This window comes from Ascaphus truei, chromosome 1 (assembly GCF_040206685.1).
Source record: "Ascaphus truei isolate aAscTru1 chromosome 1, aAscTru1.hap1, whole genome shotgun sequence".
Lineage (NCBI taxonomy): Eukaryota > Metazoa > Chordata > Amphibia > Anura > Ascaphidae > Ascaphus > Ascaphus truei.
Genome location: NC_134483.1, coordinates 531,073,866 through 531,097,528, shown reverse-complemented (window position 1 = coordinate 531,097,528; position 23,663 = coordinate 531,073,866). Strand labels below are relative to the sequence as shown.

Sequence of the window (23,663 nt, the reverse complement as noted above, 5' to 3'; positions counted from 1 at the left end):
GCCCCCCAATGAGATACATAGACTGCTCTCACAATGAGGGACCCCTCTAATGAGAGAGACTGCCCCCCAATGAGATACATAGACTGCTCTCACAATGAGGGACCCCTATAATGAGAGAGACTGCCCCCGAATGAGATACATAGACTGCTCTCACAATGAGGGACCCCTCTAATGAGAGAGACTGCCCCCCCAATGAGATACATAGACTGCTCTCACAATGAGGGACCCCTCTAATGAGAGAGACTGCCCCCCAATGAGATACATAGACTGCTCTCACAATGAGAGAGACCCCTCTAATGAGAGAGACTGTTCCGTGTCACACTCAGTGAGAGTGTCACGTGCCCGGTGATGTCACAGTGGGCGTGTCCCGGAAGTGCCGCTCTTGGATGTAGAGACGGGCGGAGGGATAGAGAAAGATGGCGCTACGGGGAGCGGATAGGAGAGAGGAGGAGGAGGAGGATGCCGGGGTCTCGGACGGCGCGTGGTCCCCGGGGCTCCCGCCGCCGCCCCCCGAGCGCTGCCTGGCCGCCGCCCTGCTGCAGGGTTTCGCAGTGGGCTCCGTGTGCCTCGCCCTGGCAGACCCTAGCTGGCTGCATGTGCAGGCCGGGGGGCGAGGCTATGTGTTCGGGGTGGTGTATGTGCTGCGCCTGGGGGGCAACCTCACTGAGAGCGGTGAGGAGGAGGGGGTACTGACAGTGAGGAGGGGGGTACAGAGAGGAGGAGGGGGTACTGACAGTGAGGAGGAGGGGTACAGAGAGGAGGAGGGGGTACTGACAGTGAGGAGGAGGGGGTACTGACAGTGGAAAGGGATACAGAGAGGAGGGGGTACTGATAGAGAGGAGGGGGTACTGCTAGAGGAAAGGGATACAGAGAGGAGGGGGTACTGATAGAGAGGAGGGGGTACTGCTAGAGGAAAGGGATACAGAGAGGAGGGGTACTGATAGAGGAGGGGGATACAGAGAGGAGGAGGGGGTACTGATAGAGGAGGGGGATACAGAGAGGAGGGGGTACTGATAGAGAGGAGGTGGTACTGATAGAGAGGAGGTGGCACTGCTAGAGGAAAGGGATACAGAGAGGAGGGGTACTGATAGAGGAGGGGGTACTGATAGAGAGGAGGGGGTACTGCTAGAGGAAAGGGATACAGAGAGGAGGGGGTACTGATAGAGGAAAGGGATACAGAGAGGAGGGGGTACTGACAGTGAGGAGGGGGTACTGATAGAGGAAAGGGATACAGAGAGGAGGGGGTACTGACAGTGAGGAGGGGGTACTGATAGAGGAAATCGATACAGAGAGGAGGGGGTACTGATAGAGAGGAGGGGGTACTGACAGTGAGGAAAGGGATACAGAGAGGGGGTACTGATGGAGCGGAGCGGGTACTGATGGAGAGGAGCGGGATACAGAAAGGAAGGGGTACTGATAGAGAGGAGGTGGTACTGACAGTGAGGAGGGGGATACAGAGAGGAGGGGGTACTGATGGAGATGAGCGGGATACAGAGAGGAGGGGATACTGACGGAGAGGAGGGGGTACTGATGGAGAGGAGGGGGTACTGATGGAGAGGAGGGGGTACTGATGGAGAGGAGGGGGTACTGATAGTGAGGAGGGTGTACTGGGAAAGGAGGGATACATGGGCGAGTGGGAGGTTTCAGGGAGGAGAATAGGGGCAAGAGAGAGGAAGAATGTAATGACAGTGAGGAGGGAGAAGGCAGTATTGTGGTGGTGTTGTCCAGGTGACACTGGGCTGACAGAGGGGGCAGACGTGCCCACATCAATACTCTCCGACTTGAATACAGTCTCACTGATTTGAACTTGGGGCTTCTCCATTAAAATTAAATGTTGGGCCCAGAAGCCCCAAATGTCATGGAGTTGGGTCTTTGGAAGTTCACCTCTCTGAAAGAGGTTTGGGTCATTCGTGACATTAGTGAGAAATGATTGGGGTAAGAACGGGGGAGGAAGTGACAAAGGAGAGAAGGGATACCAACAGTCAAGCAGTGGATACTAATGGTGGGGGGATTTAGTGACATAGGAATTGAATATTACTGACCGGAGGGAACAAAGTACTTACGTGGAGGAGGGAAGAAAGTACTTACTGTACATGGTGGAAGAACGTACAAACACCAGGAGGGTAGAGAGAAGCAGAGGCAAAGGAGAAGAGCGGAAGGAGGGTACTAATGGGTCGGACGGAGGGTGGTGTTTGACAGAGGGGGAAAGAATGACTGGAATCAATGGCAGGATGGGGGTAGAGCAGACGCAGGCCCTCATTCCAATGAATGGGGCTAAAATCTTTCCATGGACGTGGAAGTGCATATAGACGAAGGACCAGGGTGAGATGGGAGGGGAAAAGATGACACTGCAGCTAACGTGGAGAGCCCCCTCAGTGATTTGTAGCTAGTTGTTACCCCAATGTCCTTGGAGAATGGTTTCTCCTAGGTAAATTACGTATCTTTGTTTCTTAAAAGATTCACGTAATCTTCTTGGCAAGAACGGATTGGACCTCCTGATTCTGATGGCAACGTGCTGCTACGTCAGCATATTGGTTGGCTTCACCGCTTTCCTCCTTGATTTCTTGGAGACCAGGAAAGTCCGGTTGATGGGCGTCAAAGTGGCAGCACTACTGCATATGACCACAGGTAATTACAGTATGTCTCTGAAGGTTGTTAAATTATCCCCACTGCAAAGGAGGGGAGGGAACCAGCTCCATCATTTCTCCTGCAGTATCCATATACTGTCAGAGATTTATATCAATCACGTGACAGGTGTTTCCCATCATTGTCACCTTTTTAAACCTACTTCATACCTATTTTAACGCCTTCAAAGGGATTTTAAGTGTATATCCTGACTTATTTATTTATTTATAAAATATTTTACCAGGAAGTAATACATTGAGAGTTACCTCTCGTTTTCAAGTATGTCCTGGGCACAGAGTAAAACAAATAATACATGGTTACAAGTACAGTTACATAAATGAACAGGGTATACATTATATACAAGACATTGTGTGCACAGTTAAAGAAATATATATTATGGGCGTATGAAACAGTTACAGACCAGGTTAAAATGTGAGACAGCCTTAGATTTAAAAGAACTTAAACTGGTGGTGGATATGAGAGTCTCTGGTAGGTTGTTCCAGTTTTGGGGTGCTCGGTAGGAGAAGGAGGAAAGGCCGGATACTTTGTTGAGCCTTGGGACCATGAACAGTCTTTTGGAGTCTGATCTCAGGTGATAGGTGCTGCAAGTGGTAGGGGTGAGGAGCTTGTTCAGGTAGCTGGGTAGCTTGCCCATGAAGAATTTAAAGGCAAGACAGGAAAGGTGAACTTTGCGTCTAGACTCTAGTGATGACCAATCTAGTTCTTTGAGCATTTCACAGTGATGTGTGTTGTAGTTGCATTGGAGAACAAAACGACAAATTGAATTGTAGAGGGTGTCAAGTTTGCTAAGGTGGGTTTGAGGTGCCGTGCCATATACTATGTCTCCATAGTCAATAATTGGCATTAGCATCTGCTGTGCAATACGCTTTCTGACCAGGAGACTTAGGGAGGATTTGTTCCTGTAAAGTACCCCTAGTTTGGCATAGGTCTTGGTTGTCAGGGTATCAATGTGCATCCCGAATGTTAAGTGGGAGTCAAACCATAAGCCCAGGTATTTAAAACTAGTGACAGGGGTTAGGGTGGTGTTAGCGTTGGTTCTAATCTGGAGCTCAGTCGCTGGAAGCTTTAAAAATTTAGTCTTGGTCCCAAATACCATTGTTACAGTCTTGTCAGTGTTTAAAAACAGTTTGTTTTGGGAAATCCAGTTTTCGAGTCTCAAAAAGTCAGACTGAAGTATGTATTGAAGGTCAGAGAGGCTATGGCTGTGTGCATATAGGATTGTGTCGTCTGCATACATGTGTATTGAGGCTTCCATACAAGCTGTGGGAAGATCATTAATGAACACTGAGAAGAGTAGGGGCCCCAGAACAGAGCCTTGCGGGACACCACAAGTGATATCCAGGGGGTTCGAGTTAGAGCCTGAGATGGACACATGTTGGGATCTACCTGATAGGTAGGACTGAAACCAGTTTAAAGCATGCTTCCCTATTCCAGAGTTCTGGAGTTTGTTAAGCAGGATAGCATGATCAACGGTGTCAAAAGCCTTTGCAAAATCTAGGAATACTGCACCAGTGAGTTGTCCCCGTTCCATTCCACACTGGATTTCATTGCAAACTTTTAGCAGGGTAGTTACGGTGGAGTGTTTGGGACGAAAGCCAGATTGGAATTGGCTAGGGAAATTTGTCTTGGTGTAGAAATCGCTTAATTGGGAGTGGACACATTTTTCCATGACTTTGGATAGAATTGGGAGAAGGGAGATTGGCCTGTAGTTTGAGACAGTGTTTTTGTCCCCACTTTTGAAGATTGGGACAACTCTGGCAGTTTTCCATGTCTTAGGGATATGGCCTGCAGACAGGATAGAGTTGACTATGGAAGCAATTGGTTTGGCAATGGCTGGGGCACCAAGTCGTAGGAACCTAGATTGTAGTAAGTCAGGTCCACATTGGCTGCTTAGTTTTAGTTTGAGGAGCGCTTGTGTAATCTCCTCTTCAGATACTGGGCCAAATTGAAAATTGTGGGCAGTGTTGGGAGGGGGTTGGGCTTTGTGTGTACTCCCAGGGTGAGATTCAGATTTGTGGTTTGGGCTGCGTTTCGCTAATAAGTTAGTGGCACACCCCACAAAGTAATCATTGAATGCATTTGCAATGTCAGTGAGGTTTGTCAGAGTAATATCACCCTTAGTTGTTCCTTACACAGTACACTATTGCATGGTCACTGAAAATATCAGGAAGGATGCCAGAGGATTGGATTCTGGTGGGGTTTGAGGAGAGAATCCAGTCTAGCAAGGAATGGTTATGCGATTTCAGGTTTGTCCGTGTGGGTTGGGAAGTGAGTTGTGATAGGTTAAGTGACTTGAGTTGTATCTGGATTTTGTGGTTTTTAGGGTCAAGCCAATTGAAGTTGAAATCCCCAAGAACTAGCAGCTCACTCTTCTCATTCAGAGAGGAAATGGAGCCAAGAAACTGGGTGATATCAGTCAGGGATTGTAGAGGGGCTTTAGGGGGGCAGTAGAAGCCAGCGAGCAAGATTGGCTTAGAAAAGGGGAGGCAGATTTTGCCAACTAGAATTTCAAAAGAGGGTGGGCTTGGGGGGCAATTTAACAGTGTAAATTGTAATGTGTCTGCAATATAAAATAACACCCCTCCTCCTCTCTTTGACCTATCTCTCCTAGAAATGGAGTATCCCTGAATGGCGATATTTGCATCAGGGGTTTTAGGGGATAGCCATGTTTCCGTAAGAACGATGGCTTTGGGTTTATGCATAAGGCACCATGCCCTTAGTTCGTCCAGTTTGGGCAGCAGGCTCCGGATGTTTATATGGGTGACAGATAGCCCTTTTTGGAATTTAAAGGTGGAATTCTCAGGGGCACGGGACAGAGCTGAAATGGGAGGACATGGGTTAGGTTCAATATCACCTGCTAAAGAGAGTAATAGTATGAGTAGAAATTTGGGTAGTGATTTGCAAGTTGTAAATTTGTGGTGTTTGCCATTAGAGTGAGCAGTGGTTGGAGTGCTGGTTTTTAGAGTTCTCCACCAACATTCAGTAGATAGTGCAAGGCTTTTGAGTAGCCCAGGGTGTATGGTGATGTTGGTTGTGGGCCAGGATGGAGGAGTTTGTAGTGGATAGAGGGAGTAACATCTCCATGAGGCCAGGAGAAAGAAAAATGTTAAAATACATAGCAGGTTCATTATGCCAGAGGTAGGCAGTGCTGCATGGAGCTGTTGTGAGCAAAGTGAGTGTGTGCAGACTAAACAGCAGGGGTGAGCCTGTTCCTTGTCAAGTGTTTTGCTGCATTGCAATGCTAGAGTCAATTCAGGGTTTCAGTGTTTTGTGCAGTCAGTTTTGGGAGAGGCTGCAGTGAAAGAAGTTGCAAAGGGGTGGGGGGTTAAATATGCAGGTTAGCACGCATGGGATCATAGTGGTGGTCATTATAAGTTCACCGTTTGTTGCCTTGAGTAAGAGAGTTTGTAGAAAGGATGCAGTCCCCAGTCACCTCTAGTCAAACTATAGTCTAACTATTATTGTCACTTAAAATGATCACTTAAAATGCATCACTCTTAAGATGCCAATGCTACCTTGCCAATGCAAGGGGAATCTGTGTTTTATACATCTAAAACAGTCACATGACCCTCCCCCCGCCCCAATAAATCAGCTTGTTCCAGTTGGTCGATTAACAGCACACAGTTAAGAGGGGAAAAAAAGGGGAAAAAAAACACCTTTTGATATTCAAACATACCAAGAGGAATTAAAAGTACAAGCCAGGAGGGAAATTCTTTTAAAACAGGACTTGCAGATGATCAGGGACAGGGACATACCTGTGAAGAGAATACAATTAGATCCATGTCATATCAGCTGAGGTTATTGGTCTTGCATGAAGAAAGTAAATATATAACTATAGTCTAACTATTATTGTCACTTAAAATGATCACTTTAAATGCATCACTCTTAAGATGCATTTAAGGGGTCTTAGTGAGAGAACGGCTAAACCCCCTCAAAATGAAGACGTTACATTATAATGCAATATCCTCTGTAGATACTTCTTCTTACTAATTCTTCTGCTCTACATTTTGTTTTGCTTATTTGTCCCGGAAGGGGATAAAATAAACTTGAGTAAAAGGAACTTGGGTGGAAGACATCGACAGGGGAGTGATTTTAACAGATAAACTGATATATTTTTTTAATTGTATTTTTTTAAACAAAATACATAATTACGTAACTTTTTTGGAATCACAGTAAGGATTTAGTTCCTTCTTTGGCAACAGAACGCTTGTCACTATGATGCTGACAATTGCATTCACTCTATTACACACATTGCAATCTCAAACAATGGTCACAGAATGGAGGAGGACAGCTCCCTCTTCTGTTCTTGCCACGGTAGGACGGGTCCTGGTCACCCTGTTGCCAGTGACATGCAATGACCCAAGGGGTTAAGGCACATTTCTTATCACCTGTTTCAGCTATAAAGACTTCTTTTCTTTTGCCTTGCGTTTTGCAGCCTTGTCAACAGCAGCTGCCGTGGGCCTGTGTTCCTGCCTCTTCGTATTAATCCTCCAAGAGATACACTGCCAGTCTATTGAGGTGCATAAAAACCCCGTAACGTTCAGCGAAAGCTTCTACTTCGCCATTTTCGCCTGCGTGGTGTCCGTCATCGCCGGGGTGTTAAGCTTCCGCTATTCGAGGACATACACGAGAGAGGCACCTGTGTGTCGTGCCAGACCCCAGACCGAAGAAGCGTCCCCTCTTTTACAGGAGGCGGCAAACACTGTGACCCAGGGAGAGTATGGATAAACCTTTTATATTCATGGCGTTGGTCGTGGTGTGCTGGGAAACGGAAATAAATTCCACCGAAGAGCCGGAATTTATTGAGCGGTCCGAACACTTGGTAACAAATACCGATCATTGATGGGTTTCTGATGGAATTCCTTTCTCATTGTTCAGTGTTACATACCCATTATCTTTCTCTTGAGTGTATTTAAAGTTAATACTTCAGCTATGCAGGATTACGCCACTTTGGTACAGACATAACACCAGTAGTGACCTTATTAAAAAGTAGCTGTACTACTGTTATTTCCACCTGTGTCCCTGGATCTGGTGAGTATGTTCACAGACAGTTTCTGTTCTGTAATAATCTACCTGCCTCCTGTATTTCACTTTGTAGATGTGTCATTGGTGTAAGCGGCTGGAAAGGGAATTGGCTGCCTGTGTGACCGGATTTCCAGGTTTTTGGGAAGCAGCAACCGTGAATGAATGGGTCTTATATTGCTACGTAACAAGAGATATGTGATGGGTTCAGTACCAAATGTAGGGCAGCCATCGCATGTAAGAATTGCGTTTCGCCATACCTTTTTTTACAGGACCAGTGTGAGCGTTTGTCATGAATAAAATAGGTAACGAGCTTTCGAAACCTCACCATACACGCGAAGAAGAGACGCGAGGTTTCCAACGCTCTGTACACCATCATGTTATCTGTGGAGTGCCCCATTATAAAGTTTCTCGGCTTACACCGGATCTACGTTTCTCCGGGGCCAATACGGCTGCTGGAACTTTGCACGACATTAAGGATGTTTATAAGAGCAAAATTGAACCAATTGGTCCCCGAGGGGATCAACAGAAAAGACCCTCTAATAGCATGCACTCTATGATAGTGTATGGTTGATAAAGGTAAATATTAGGAGTAAGTATGGCTCCCTCCAGATAGATAGGGTCTTAATAAAAACAAAAATAATAACATTTTATTACATCCAAATCTCATATATGTGACACTGTGAAAAAATATATATATATATATAATACTAAAACATTTGTTTAAAATCCCCGTAGAGGAGTAGCAGTATAAGTGGGTAAATAATTTTAACCTAATGGATTATTTTCTGATACTGCTGCTACATCAGCAAAAAGATAATATTCTATTAGAATCTAGGAATGTCCTTGGTTGTAGTACATGAATACCTTGGCACTGTATATAGGTACTGAAGTACAAAACACAATAACAGTATAATTCTATTGCTACGTTAGTTGTTTTAACCATTTGACTCCCAACATATAAAGTATAGTTCTTTGTTTCTAACCTCAGCATAGATGTTATACACCTCAAATATTCTAGTTCGACAAACACTAATAGCATTTAGTGCATTTAGTCCTATGATTGTGTACCTTCTTAGGCAGCTGCACAGGTGTGTCTGAATATTATTGGGTGTATTTGTAGAGAAAAAACTGTTTCTAAAGTTTTCACCAAGGTAAGTATCCCAAGATTGTATAGGGAAAATAGATACTGTTATAGGAGATATATATATATATATATATCTATATATATATGTCTACAGTGTTCGACAAACCTATACATTTGCTCGCCCCGGGCGAGTGGATTTAACCTCCGGGCGAGTAAATATTGGCCCAAGCAGCACACGTTTGGTACTAGGTGGCGAGTAGATTTTTTTGTGTGGCAAGTAGATTTTTTGGTGATTTGTCAACCACTGTCTATCTATATATATATCTATATCTCAAAGAATAAATAGATGATACAGTTCTGTGGCTAACGAAATGCTTTTACTTGTGCGAGCTTTCGAGATACACTGATCTCCTCTTCCGGCGATGTTACAATGAATGAAAGCTCGCACAAATAAAAGCATTTCGTTAGCCACAGAACAGTATCATCCATTTATTTTTTGATTATTGAAATTGAAGCTCGGCTAACACGGTACTGATACCTCTACATATATATATATATATATATATATATACACACACACACACACACACACACACACACACACACACACACACACACACACACACACACACACACACACACCTCTACACCTACACCTACCTGTATGCTCATCTGCATGTCTTAGGCAGGTCTGCAACCCCGCCTTTCCCCATTATCACCCAGCATACAGCACTTCCACTGCAGCAAGGGATTCTGGGAAATGACATGCAAATGAGCACACAGTGTCACTTTTTGCCTCAAAAACCATTTTTAACATGGTTCCCTATAGGCTTAAGCTTGCTGCATGGTCACAGCTTTGAGCACAGCCAGGGTTAAGGTGCATACCCAGAAAACCCACCCACAAACAGCTGTTTCGACCTTAATGGGTCTCATCAGTGTGGGGTTGATTTTAACTGGGTATGCAAAGAGGCTATGGGATAGGCTATACCATAATACTGAGTTAAGTTATGGTGAGTAAAAAAAGTGACAAAAACCCTCCACAGGAAAGCAAATATGCAAATACAACTGTATGCTCATCTGCATGTCTTAGGCAGGTCTGCAACCCCGCCTTTCCCCATTATCACCCAGCATACAGCACTTCCACTGCAGCAAGGGATTCTGGGAAATGACATGCAAATGAGCACACAGTGTCACTTTTTGCCTCAAAAACCATTTTTAACATGGTTCCCTATAGGCTTATATATAAATATATACATAAGTAATATAATATTACTCTTTTAGTGTCCAATACATAGCCTGCCTTGTACACCAATGTAGTACTTTAATTTCTGGTTACACCATTTGTATCAGCATAACACCATTTAGTATTCAATTGAGACACATATAATGTTATGTCTATATCTCATTAGTAGGTGACGCTTCCAGATATAAATATGTCTGAATATAAGTGCATAGTAGCTAGTTGCACAGAAAAGGGGAGAGAGTTTGTTATATTTCAGCCCATGTATATATAGGGGTAACCTGTCTGCCACGGCGGGTCAGATATCCCCTCGGGGACCAATTGGTTCAATTTTGCATTTGTAATTCCTCTATTGCACCTTGATTTGTATCCTTCTTATGTAATAGGAGAGCAGAATAGAATATTTTGTGTTGTCAGATGTTTATAAGAGTAACAAAATGGATACTTTCCAAACAGCTTTTACGTGTCTGACCAATAGCACCGGAAACTGTCACTAATTTGTACAGACCTGTGTTTACCCGTGGTGCAGCAGAGGATCCTGGGATGGGCAGACCAGACAACATGAACAAGTGACTGTAGCCCACTTTCAAGCAGCAGTTGCATTGATCAAATGTATTTACGTTAACATCTCTCTACTTGCCCTTTCCAGCGCGACTTTTTATTTTTCATATCTTATGCTTCACGCAGGAGATAAAAGCGTTTAAAATGAAGTGTCCGGGAGGTTAAAATGGAGCTGTCATCAGAGCCCAGTGCAGTCTAAAGATTACCAAAATAAACCAGACACACGAGATTAAGAAAATCATGATTTTTTTTTCTTTTAACACTAGAAAAGAGCAGGAGATGCTCACGGGGCTAGATACTAACGTTATGAGATGAATAACTCCTAAAGGCTTCTGGAGGTGATTGCTGCATTAAGAGGCCTATTTATCAATTTCCAAAGCGGTGTTGTCCGTAGTCCAATTTTTCGACCCCCGGTCATATGGAGCACGCCTTCAGTTTACCAAAGAACTCAGCCACACTTTTGCTCTTTGCTCCTATGAGTGATTGTGTCTGTCAGTAGGAAGCAGGACCTCATCCCATACCGTCATAGTTTAACATCTGATGTTTCATATCATGTTTTACTTGGATTAAAAACAAATCTGCCGGGTCTCTCATTCTAACAAATGATATTGGCAAGTTTCTTTTCATTTTTTCTGTAAGATCTAGATAAGCTTTTGACGCACGTTACAGTGTTTTTGTTTGGTAAATGGGTAGCAATCATGTCATTTTACTGTCCTGTACAACCAAAACGTCAGGCACTGCATGGACTCCAGTCCTCACGCTCCCCCAACAGGTCAGGTTTTCAGGATTGTTCTGCTTCAGCACAGGTGGCTCAATCACTGTGCCTCCGATTGAGCCACTTGTACTGAAGCTGGGATATCCTGAAAACCTGACCTGTTGAGCACCCCTGACTTAATATATAGATGTTAAAGCTGCAATTCAAGCAATATCCTACATGTGTGTTTTTATTTATTTTTTAAAATATTTCTGTTCTATCAGAAAATACTTGTAGCATTTAAAAAAAATAAAAGATTACAAATGTCTTTGGAATTGTTTATGTATTTTGTTCCTATAACAACCATTTACAAAGTCGCATCCCCTTCCTCTTCTGAAACAGCATCACCTTTTTGAGCCCTGCCCTCTCTCTAGCAGTGGCTAGATCAGCAACTCAGCTAATCACTTGTCAGTGTGTAGATTGTATTGATGCACATAGTGAATAGAATGTTTATTTTTTTTAAACGACAGCTTGAACGGCTGCTTTAAAGGGTAATGCACAAAGTGTACTAAAGTGATTTAAAATCATATCCCGGGATACATCTTTTGAGTGTTTTTGAGGTGTATAAATACTTCTTATAAACTATATTTATACCGTGCATCATTCTCTTTGTCGCGCCTCCTGGATTTTATAAATACACACTCGGGGGCATTCTATATCTACCTAACTCTTATGTGGAATGACTGCACAAAGTCATTGTTTCATTTCTGCTACTGTTGTCATTAGGTTACCGTATTTCCTCTTCTAAGACGCCATCGATTTGTAAGACCTTTGATTTAATAACAATTTTCAAGGAGGAAAAAAAAACACTACATTAAATGTACAGAAAACAACATGTTTTTACTTCCTTTCAATGCTGCATCATAGTGAAGTCTTTTTGGTGACATTTTAAGTGACAATTAGGGACACCTTCTATGCACGGGGGCAGGCAATGACAACTTAAATGAAGGCACCATCCGCCTGTCATAGGGCAACAGCAACCTCCTGCCCAGCATTACGGGCCAGCGCTAGGGTTGGCAGCATCGCATTCTGGGGACGTCGTTCCGCAGCGTAGGAGATCACATGATCCTCAGTTGACTCGCATGAGCGGCCACATTAGTACAGTAATCGTACACGTTTTTCAATGATATCGATTTGTAAGAAGCATCCCGATTTCAGAAATGGTAAAATGGTAAAATGTGGAGAGAGAAAAAAAATAGTGCGTCTTAGAATCGAGGGAAATACGGTGTTATTTATGTAGGTCCCAGTAGATTTGTTGGTATGGGAGAAAATCATTGCAATCAAAGGTTTTAAGGAATGTCATTCAATCAGCAACTTCAGAAATTAAACAGTGTTAACTTAAACAAGGGCCTGTCCCCTAAATGCTGCATGTGAAAGACCAAGTTCGGTGGTCTTGAAAACATGCGCAATGTAGCTCATAATACGCATGTTTACATCCGCAAAAATACTTATGACCGTTTAAACTAATAACTCCTGTACCATATTTCATTAACAAAAAATGTTTCCCACCATTCTAATATTTTCACATTGCATTAGCGATCCTGGTAGCTGAGCGGTTATGGCTCATACTTCCCGAGCAATGTTCCTCCGGAAGGCACCTCCCAGCACGGCTTGGTAAATATGACCCATTCAAATGCATGGGGGTCTTAAGTGGTCTTCTCTCTCTATCCTGGTTTGTGAATAACAAAATGTACTAACTTTTACAGGTTTGCGAATAAATAGAAACGTGTCCGGGCTGAGCTTTGGCACATTTGCTCAACTTTACCTGCAAGGCTCAATTATCCCAAAAACTGCAGAGCGATCCGGTGACGTCGGGCGCATGAAACAGAAATGAAACAAAACCATGAAGAGTGCACATACCAAGCGCGGCGTAAGCGGCGCTACGTACTGCAGAGCGTTTGTCTCTTGAGGAGATTTGAAATTTTGTTTTTTGAAGTGAAACTTCCTTAGTGGCGCCTCATTCGTGATGGGGCAAAAATGGATTGTGGAGACAGAAATGAAACGGATGTGACGTCAGTGCTGGCAGTTGAGGCCGGGCTGTGTTCTGGCTCAGCCCGACCCCAACACTGACATCACACCCGCTCCACAAATCAGATGCCGGCGCCGCTCCTAATCGCTCCTAATCACCCCCCCCCCCGAGCCCCACACCCCCCCCCCCCGAGCCCCACACCCCCCACACACCGTGACATATGCGGCGGCGATAGCCGCCGCTCCTAACGGCCGCTGCCATGCCGCGCAGCCTCTCTCCTCCCTACCTCCGCTTTCCTGCTGACATGCGGCGGCGGCTGTCACGTAAGGTGTGTTAAGGGGTATTTAATTCCCCTCATCCGGCACGGGCTCTGTGGTGCTGCCCGCCGTGGAGTACGCTGCTCCGTGGTGGGATAGCTGAGGCCGAGGCCCCACCCCCTGCCCTGTCACTCCTGCTTTGGTAACGGGAGGAGGGGGGTAACGGGACCACGTGTCGCCGGGGGGGCTGGGAGTCCGCAGCTCCGTGTCCGAAGATCAGCCTGGGGTAGTGAGAGGCGGGAGGAGGGTTGTAGTGGGAGTCGGGAGGAGGGGGGTAGTGGGAGGAGGGGGGTAACGGGACCACGTGTCGCCGGGGGGGGCTGGGAGTCCGCAGCTCCGTGTCCGCAGCTCCGCCTGGGGTAGTGAGAGGCGGGAGGAGGGGGGTAACGGGACCACGTGTCGCGGGGGTGGGGGGGCTGGGAGTCCGCAGCTCCGCCTGGGGTAGTGGGAGGGGGGGAGGAGGTGGGGGGCACAACACAGAGAGACATTCACACAACACAGAGAGAGAGACACACACTGACTGACACACACACACACACTGACTGACTGACACACACACACACTGACTGACACACTCACACTCACACACTGACTCACACTCACACACTCACACACTGACTCACACGCGCACACACACACTGACTGACACACGCGCACACACACTGACTGACACACGCTGACTGAAACACGCACACACACACTGACTGACACACGCTGACTGAAACACGCACACACACACTGACTGACACACGCGCACACACTGACTGACTGACACACACACTGACTAACACACGCGCACACACTGACTGACTGACACACACACTGACTGACACACGCGCACACACTGACTGACTGACACACGCGCACACACTGACTAACACACGCGCACACACACTGACTGACACACGTGCACACACACACACTGACTGACAAGCAGCGCTACAAATCTCTTCTGCATGTGCACTTGTAGCGCGGCTACGATAACGTCACCGGATCGCTCTGCAGGTTTTGGTATAATTGAGGCCTAAGGCGGCGTCCCTCGGTACGGAATGTGTCTTATGGGGTAGCACATCTTAGTAAATAAAGCCCTAAATGTTTTTGGGCCCGGTTTTGTCTCCAGTGTAGAAAATCGGCACTCGGATGGAAATGTTTATTTAAGAGTGCAGGGCAGGAATAAAGTGGGTCGTAGAAAAACTAAAACACCTGACTTCTGATGTTATTTCAGTAACACAGCCGCAAGTAAAAATACTGTAGATCAGGGGTGCGCAACCTTTTCCCCCTGCTTGCTCTCCCATCCCCCTGCTTGCACCCCCCTCCTTACCTTGTCTCCGGTGTCAAATTATGCCGTGGGTCACGTGACCCTGCGCGCCATGGTGACTTGTCGCCAAAGGTAAGAACAGTTGCAGAGGCCTCGCTTGATCCCCCGGCATTTAATTTAAATGCCTTGGGAAAGAGCGCAGGGCCTCTGTAACTCTGTAACCGCTGCGCACCCCTGCCCCCACATCCCCCGCAGTTTGCGCACCCCTGCCCCCACATCCCCCGCAGTTTGCGCACCCCTGCCCCCACATCCCCCGCAGTTTGCGCACCCCTGCCCCCCCACCCTCCGCAGTTTGCGCACCCCTGCCCCCCCACCCCCCGCAGTTTGCGCACCCCTGCCCCCACATCCCCCGCAGTTTGCGCACCCCTGCCCCCACATCCCCCGCAGTTTGCGCACCCCTGCCCCCCCACCCTCCGCAGTTTGCGCACCGCTGCTGGAGATCATGTTATATAGAAGCAGTAGTTACAGTAAGTCCCCTGTAGCACAGTTAAGGGATATCCTTAGAAAATACATTATAGAACTAGAGAAAGTGCAGAGAAGAAGCAGATTTATCATCTCTATGTGCAGGTTTTATGTCCCAAGTGAAACTGAATTAGAAGAAATGTGAAATGGTCACTTAAGAATGATGAGAATTGCAGCTTTCATGCAGTGTTAGGCTGCGGCCATGGGGCCGGCCATAGCGCACGCGAGGAAGCGCGACGGAAAGGGCGATTTTACTGTCGCCAAAATGTTTTGATTTGGTCACACGACGGCCGGGCCACGTGCGCGGTTCAGCCAATGAGGATGAACCGCTCAAGTGACGTCACAGCCACGCCTCCCCGTCACGCACGTCATACAAATCCCACAGGCCATGGATCGCTCAAACTACAGGCGCATGCGACACCATGCGCTCCGTCACACGAACGCCTACTATATCCGAGTATGCCCTAAGGTGCAATCCTGCGTAAGTCCCCCCAAATATATATAAAAATAAATCCCATCCCCCAAATACATTTAAACCCCCCCCCTAATACATATAAAAAAAACCCACACAGCCCCAAATATTTGTTTTTTTTAAAAACACCAAATAAATACAAACTTACCTACCTTGGGGTTGGTCTCAAGCCTCTCGTGTCTCTCCCCCAACTTTTTTGCCCGGCTGCCTCTCGGCCCGACTCTTCCCCAGCTGCGGACCTCCCTCACTGACTGTCCCATGCCGAGCTTCTTACGTCAGTGTGCGTGCTGGAAGCTGAGCCCAGGTTGCATCCGGCACGCGCTGACGTCAAATAGGCCAGGCGCATGCCAGCGTCAGAAGCTCGGCGTGGGACAGTCAGTGAGGGAGGCCCACAGCTGGGGGAGAGCCGGACGCCCCGCGTCAACAAGAAGACCGGCAGCTGGGCAAAGAAGTAGGGCCAGAGGTCGGACCCAACTGCTTTGTCTGGTCGCTTGGCCCCCTGCAGCCACTGGGCCCAGGACAGATGTCCAGGATCTTTCCTATCGGCGGCCCGGACAGCAAACTTTGAAGAATTGCTCACAACAATAAATTGGGGACAAAAGGAATACAAATCAAGTGTGAGTACTTGAGTCACCTACAGTACGATTTGCAGATGACATTGTTGTTTTTGCCAGAAGACCTCCAGCTAAAATCAGAAGAATGTGGGACTCCATATGGACCTCAGCAAGAACAGAGTTACAGTATGTTCAACAAATGTGTGAACTCTACAAAGATCAAAATAAATGGAATAAAACTAAGAATCCGAGGGATATCCAAGGGTTATCAAAAGACCAAGAGTAAGATGAGAGGATGAAATTTGTCAGAACAATGTGGTGAAAAGAGGATTGCAACCATAATACCTGGAAGATCCAGCTGCTACACATTCATCTACCGCTACTGATAATACTACTCTGTACAACATAAATATGGGGGAACTACAGAGGCAGAAACAATCCTTGCTCTATGGTCAGTGACAACAGAACCCAATCTTAGAATAATGTATGCTGAGCAACTTATGTGCAACAATCTCTTATCTTGTCTAGGTAGATAGGGTGCTAACCCAGTATGGGGAAAGCCGTGCACTATTTATAGATTATACTAGAAATATTTATAGACCGTTGTGTAGATGTACTGATTGAGTAAATGTTTCTAAGGTCTCTACTACATTATTGAGAGGCGAGACCGAAATATGAGTTCTTGCAAATTCATATTGCCTTCTGAGTTCTTCCTCACTAGCTCATCCTGCTCTAAATGATCTCAGCTATGCCAAACTGGGTAACATCCCACCCAAAGACCACAAAGGTTACGGACAAAGTTCCACCATTCCAGATTCTATTATACAAAAAGGCTATACATTTGATTTGTTTGCCCATGTTTAGTATCATTGCTAATTCAATATACAGTATATATATTTTTAATGATATCTTCAAACATTATGACTGGTTAAGGCATTTGGCTCATTCTTCTAGGGCCCTTTCCAAACAACTTAATAACAACTTTATACAGTGCTTTTCTCCCAAAGGGACTCAAAAGAGCGTAACAATTACAGTACAGTGCAGAGTGTGGTAAACAGGACATAGGATTGCTACAGACACAGATTAGTTTACAAGGTTTGTTTTTGGTGCCTGAGACACATTGGAGATAAAGTAACTTGCCCAAGGTCCCAATGAGCTGACACCGGGATTTGAACCAGGCTTCCCTACTACAAACTCAGTGTTGCTGTTATCAGTTAGTGTCTTTACTAATTGAGCCGCTCCTTCAGACCTTAATATATAGGTGGGCAACCTATTTTTCAATGTAGCCACAGGTATGGCGAATGAGAATTGAAATTGGCCACACCATGTAAAAATTCCTCCCCCCCCAATATCAGTCTCTGGCGCCGCCGGGGTCTGGGCTCCGCCCCTGCTGTCCTCTGATTGGTCATCCTCCCCTCCACTCAGCACTCGCCTCTTCACTGCTCCCGGCCACCGTTCGCGGCCCGCCCCCTGTGCACCAGCGCTTCCATCGGCCGCTGCCGCTGCTGCCACCGCACTCGCGCTTGCTGTTGCCGCACTTTCATGGCTAATTCGCCACTTGTGGCGATTGGCGACAGGTTTGCCCACCTCGGCCTTAATAGAATGTAATTGACAATTTCTGTTGTGGGCCGAGGTTTAAATTTCATTGACAGGGAGTAAACTTTTAGCATAGCAACATAAGATTGTTTTATTGACTTGACAGTGTTCAAATCCTCCCTAACCCATTTATATTTTATAGGTTAGTACAGTATATTTAAACCCTTTACGTTTCTGAGATTTTGACACTCATTCTGCCTACAATGTATTCTTATCTTGCTAAGCTTTCAACTAGTACAGCTTAGGCTGCGGCCATAGTGCGAGAGACGGCGCGCGCGGTGCGTACAAAATACAGTACCTCTATGAGGCCGGCCATAGTGCGTGCGAGGCAGCGTGATGGTGTGGCAGGATTTTGAGGACACAAATCATTTTGTTTTTTCATGCGACGGCCGCGTCACGTGAGCGTTTGAGCTAATGAGGGTGGACCAGCCTGGTGACATCACTGCCACGCCTCCCCATCAGAGTCCACGGATCGCTCGGGTGACAGGCACGCGCGACTCCTTGCGCTCCATCTTGCGTGCCTGCGCTATAATTGCAGCCTTACATTTTTGATAGTCTTACCATTCTTTCTAAGGCTGCGTCCATAGACATAGCAGTCGTGCGGAGGAGTGCAGAGGCTGAGGGAAAGCGGGTGCTTTCCCTGGACTTCGTTCGCGCGCCGTCTGGGAGCGTGTCTATGGGTGGGCCAGTGATGTAACGGAGCTGGTTCGCCCTCATTGGGCGAACCGGTCACGTGACCGCCCTATCGCGCGAGAAATCAGTTTTGACTGATTTCACGCGCATCGCGCGCTTCCTCCCGCTTCTGCGCGCACGCTGTATAGACGCGATCACTGCCTTTAGGCAGTCTGATTGCGCAGCGTGCGGATGCGTCAGCGCTGTCTGCCCTTCTATGGTCGCACCTAAGGTGGCATTGTTTGCGAATTGTTGCCTTGAGTCTTGACGAGTAATTTGTCTTTTGGGGCAGAGAGTATCTCTGTGATGTAGGCCTAAGTGTCAGACTCTTAATAATTGATTTCCACCGTTGTACTTAGCGCCCCTCTTCCAAACCATGTATCTGAGCCAATTCTAGAGCATTCTATTGCTAGGGCAAACAGTATCGTAACCTTTGAGGTGCTACCTAGCTTGTCAGAAACATATTCTTTGCTAGATGGCCAGTGAGGAGTGATGTGAAAGCCAATACTTTATTATGGTTATGTTAAGGTTGTTGCTCCTATTTTTGGCCATTTATTGCCTGTGTAATTAGCATGTGCTCCGACTCCACCCCAGTGCCTAACATCTGCAGTTCACGTTGTCCACCTAACATACTGCAATCATTTCCTAATGTGTGACTGTAGCCGCAGCTAATTAGAATGTACTAATGAGCATGTCATCACTGTCTAAATTCTACAGGAGGAAAGTAATCCTACATATTTCTTTACACTTGCATGACGAATCTTTCAATTAGAGTGTGATGTCCTATTTATCTATTACACCCGCACTAGTGCTGGAATGGAGAGTGGATGTAGCAAGCAGGCCCGTCTTCATATTGTAAAAGACGTGTGCTACAAGCTTTGAATTGAAGCAATGTTTTCTCAGTGTCGTGAACAAAGACACAGGAATACCTTTATGCTTTCAAATTTATAAAAAATATTTGTTTAATTTTTTTTTTTTTTTTAAAGACACCCAATGTTAACATTAGTGCAGTCATGAGTTTAATACAGTTCTATGCGAAACTGCACCTTCACAGACATGCCAACTCTCACTGACTTTCTTTGACCGTCACAGAATCAGGGATTTAAGACGAGCCAACGTGTATTCTAAAACTTGCCTTAAACTAGCCGGGTACATGCTGGGTACATGCTGGGTACATTCTGGGTACATTTCAGTCACATTTGTGCAGAGGCTAATGGCCCATCGGGTTAACAGGGGTTCATGGCAGTCCCATTCAGTTTGAATGGGACTGCCAGGGACCCTCGCTGTTAATCGGATGGGCCATTAGTCTTTCTGCAGAAATGTGAAATGTTGCAGCATGTGCCCAGCATGTACCCACCATATACCCACCATATACCCACCATATACCCATCATGTACCCAGCATGTACCCAGGTCTTTTTGGAGATTGCCGCAGGTTTGTTTTAGAATAATCGTCGGCACTACAGTAGCATCTTCTGCCTAACAAGCTGAGTCTCACTGATAAAAAATCAGCACTTTTCCAATGACATTTAGCCGGATGTTTCCCAGACTGCAGGATAAGTCTGTGCATTCCGGATACACGCGAGCACTGAAGTCCCGGGCGCTGTTTTCACCTTGCCCACAGCAGGATGGCAGAGAGGTGCTGCACAGAGAGGTGTCCCCTGCTTCAATCTCTTTATAACACCTGAGCTGCGGACGCTGGTCGCCATGGAAACCATTATCACCATTGCACATCTATAGGGAGAGCACGAGGCTGGCAGGGCAGCTGACAGCTTCTATTTTCAGCTGTGTGCCAACACCCAGCGGAAGCTTTTTGCTTTAATAATGAAGAGGTAAGAGGTAATGGCAAATGACCGGCAATATATCTCAGGTATAGTCTGCCGTGGAATTGAAAGATCTTGCACAAACTCATGCAAAAAAAATACCCAAAACCACTAAAAAAACGTGTTTTTTTCTTATACGGCACTGTTAGTGGCATGGATTTTTTTCTACCCGCTATTGTTTTTTATTAGTGTAGCCCTTTTACCATACCCCCCCCCCTAAGTGAGTTTGGGGGTATGCTCCTTTCTGGCTACTGCTTAGGTGTTTGGGCTGTAACCTATTAGTGAACAGGAGGGCTGAGGCCTCCGCGGTGGTGTGGGGAGAGCCAGGACAGGGACAGGAGGGACAGGTTACCTTGGCCTTTCTCTGGTGCAGTGCCTCCAGCCAGCAAGGATCCCCTGTAGGTATTCAGGGGATGGACCCGCACTGACACTCCATCACAGAGACAGGAGCACACACACAGCTTGTCTTTTCTGTTCTTTATTGCCAGCAGGTATACAGCATAGAGAATAGCAGAATCACAGACGTCTCATCATCATCTGATACTTTTCCTCTATCTAACTAAATCAGGTCCCTGACTTAGGCAGCATGATTTCCCTCCAAGCCCAGCATAGGTGGGAGGGAGAGACTTGTCTCTGCTCACTGACTTCTTCACTCTCAACTCCACTAACTGACTAACTGACAATTTAGAAGGATTCCACAATTTGAACATCCTTGGGGAGTGTCTCTAACTCTGAATCATAGCAAGCCAGAGCTGGATACAGATTGGCCCAAACACATCAGGGGGCGTTCCAACCAATATCCACCCTTCAGATTGACATCCTCAGAGTTGCTAGACCTGCCCTTGAATACTGACACATTATTCAAGGCTGGAATTCACACACATCGGGCCTTAGAAAGGAATGAACCTTTCCACTGCCTGCACTAACAGGACTGACAGAGGAAAGTCCCAGAAAAAGAAGTAACTGCCGGCAGGCTATGTTACATTACCAATGGAACACTTACATTTGTGCAATATCTTTCATGTCTGCAGAAGACCAGACCTGAGATACTGCTATATTGCAGGTATTGTACTATTAGAGCGCAAAGATTTCAAGTCAATAGACCAGGTGTGGACAACCTTTTTTTCAGGCATGCCAATAAATGGGCACATATTTTTGGTGGGACACAGTCCTACTACCCCTCACCCCTCTCCTCTCTCACTCAATTCCCTCCACCCTCTCACTCAATTTCTCCCCCTACTCCCTCTTTCTCATTGAATTTCCCCCCTCTCTCATGTACTAACTAGGACATAAGCAGCACGAAAGAACCACACTAGATTTAGCCCAAATTGATTTTCATTGGATTCCCTTTCTTTGTTCATTTGGGTGCACGTGTTTTCCCCAGTTTGAAGCTGGGAGACTTTTGAAAAAAGGGCAAAATTATTAACAACAGCAATGTCTCACAAATCATTCTCGTTACTGCCATTCCAAATAACAATGAACAAAAAAAAACTACAACCATACAGCAAATTGGAGAGGTAAATATGTCATTCGAGCAGCCACCCCGTTTAATGGCTTTTCCTGAGGTTTTGTGCCATTACTTCTCATTATGATAATATTCTGCAGATGTTGTTGTAGGGTGGATTTTTCGAATGGAATTTTCTGATTTGGAAAGAATTGAGTCATGATTAATATTAATAATAATGTAATGCAATGTATATATTGCTGCCATAGCACATGAATTAGGCAAGGTAATATAGAGCCCATGCATCAAAGAGCCTTCTAGAACCAAATGAAATTCTTAAAGGAACCCTTGAGAATGAAAGGAGTTGCCCAAGGTCAGGTAGACATTGTGATCAAACTGCGATACGTACAGGTGATTATGTAAGTACCAGGGGCCCGTGTGGCTTATAAAAGGGGTAGCACTGTGTCTGACTTGTAAGCATTATGGGAAAAACAATCATTTATCTTGAAATAAAAAAAGTTAAACCAAGTGTGTAATGAAAGATGTACGGATCTAGTAAGTCGTACTGTCCCCGGTCACCGCGGACTAAAAAGCAAACGTTTGCAGCGCTGGAGACAGTGTCTGCTCTGATTGCGCTGTGGGGAGTCCATGCTGCTGAGGCTGCACTATTAGTGCCGGCGACGCGATGCCACGGCAAAACAAATGTATTGCCGCCGTCGCGTGCGCTTATAGTAGAAGCGACGCAACGGAGCGACGGCTTGGTCGCGATCGCCGGATGTCAAGTCAATTTGATTTTTCCAGTGACCGCAGCGTGACGTCGCCGTCTCATGTTGCCCGGCACTATAAGCGCAGCCTAAATGGGAACGCGTTCATCCTACCGGGCCGCAAACAGTCGTGGTCGCGCGACAACAAAGATGGTAAGATTGACTTCATCTGTAGTGGCACGCTGGGAATGTAAATAAAGCAGTGGTACCATGACACTTCGGCCACATGTGACAACTCCCATCAGGGAGATTTGGTAGAGAATCGGGTGACACCTCTTCATCTGTCACTAGCATACATGTTTTTAAGTAAAACACACAGAGATGAGGGAACGTGGATCAACATTATTTTCAGCAAAATATCAAAGAGTCTGCCTGATATATAGGGAGAATTCACCAAATAGGCAAAGATCTTCTATTTGAGAGTCCATCACCCAAACCCAAAGCCTCTTCCTTTCCCCAAGTTCTCTGGAACTCTTAACATTTGCTGGTTGGTTCAGTGCCAGGTCTGCGAAGAGAGCACATGGAAAAATATCACGGATGGGAACGTCGGGAAGCAGTGTAGGTAAGATGACATATTTGGAGCACTGCGTTGCTTTCGGCACTCTGCCCTTCTTTCATACATGGTTATAATCAGCCTGCAGGAACGCAGTATGCAATGCAAAGTCAAGGGGAATTGTTTTTTTTTTTTTGTATCTTCTAAAATATCGTTTTGAGAATGTTTGTGGGAAAGGCGACGCATTGCTTCCACACGCATCTATTAAGGAAGCAAAATCTGCACCGGTGAAACTGGTCTACGGGCTCCCTGGAGCTTTGTCTAAAAGCAAACTGGCAGCTGTTGCATGCGGTGCTGTCAAGAGCACCTGAGAAGTCTAAAGGCATCAAGTGTAATGTAAACTGATAACGTCTAAGTGTATCCTGTGAGGAGAAATGGGGTGATAGCTGCATAAGGTATTGTAACGCATA

General features: G+C 46.1%; 1 protein-coding gene across 1 annotated transcript; it reads left to right on the top strand.

The window, feature by feature from the left end:
• The first annotated feature begins 351 nt into the window (after positions 1 to 351).
• Positions 352 to 11,578, top strand: LOC142467042 (transmembrane protein 127-like). The gene is made up of 3 exons (XM_075572640.1): positions 352 to 672; positions 2,458 to 2,628; positions 7,082 to 11,578. The coding sequence occupies exons 1-3, from the start codon at positions 417 to 419 to the stop codon at positions 7,372 to 7,374; spliced, it is 720 nt and encodes a 239-aa protein (XP_075428755.1). The 5' UTR covers positions 352 to 416; the 3' UTR covers positions 7,375 to 11,578.
• Positions 11,579 to 23,663: the final 12,085 nt, after the last annotated feature.

Bases quoted from the DNA above. Each gene is read 5' to 3' on its own strand.
- LOC142467042 (XM_075572640.1), top strand. From the start codon at position 417: ATGGCGCTACGGGGAGCGGATAGGAGAGAGGAGGAGGAGGAGGATGCC. The intron at 673-2,457 runs GTGAGGAGGAGG...GTTTCTTAAAAG, and splicing joins GGGCAACCTCACTGAGAGCG to ATTCACGTAATCTTCTTGGC. The intron at 2,629-7,081 runs GTAATTACAGTA...TGCGTTTTGCAG, and splicing joins ACTACTGCATATGACCACAG to CCTTGTCAACAGCAGCTGCC.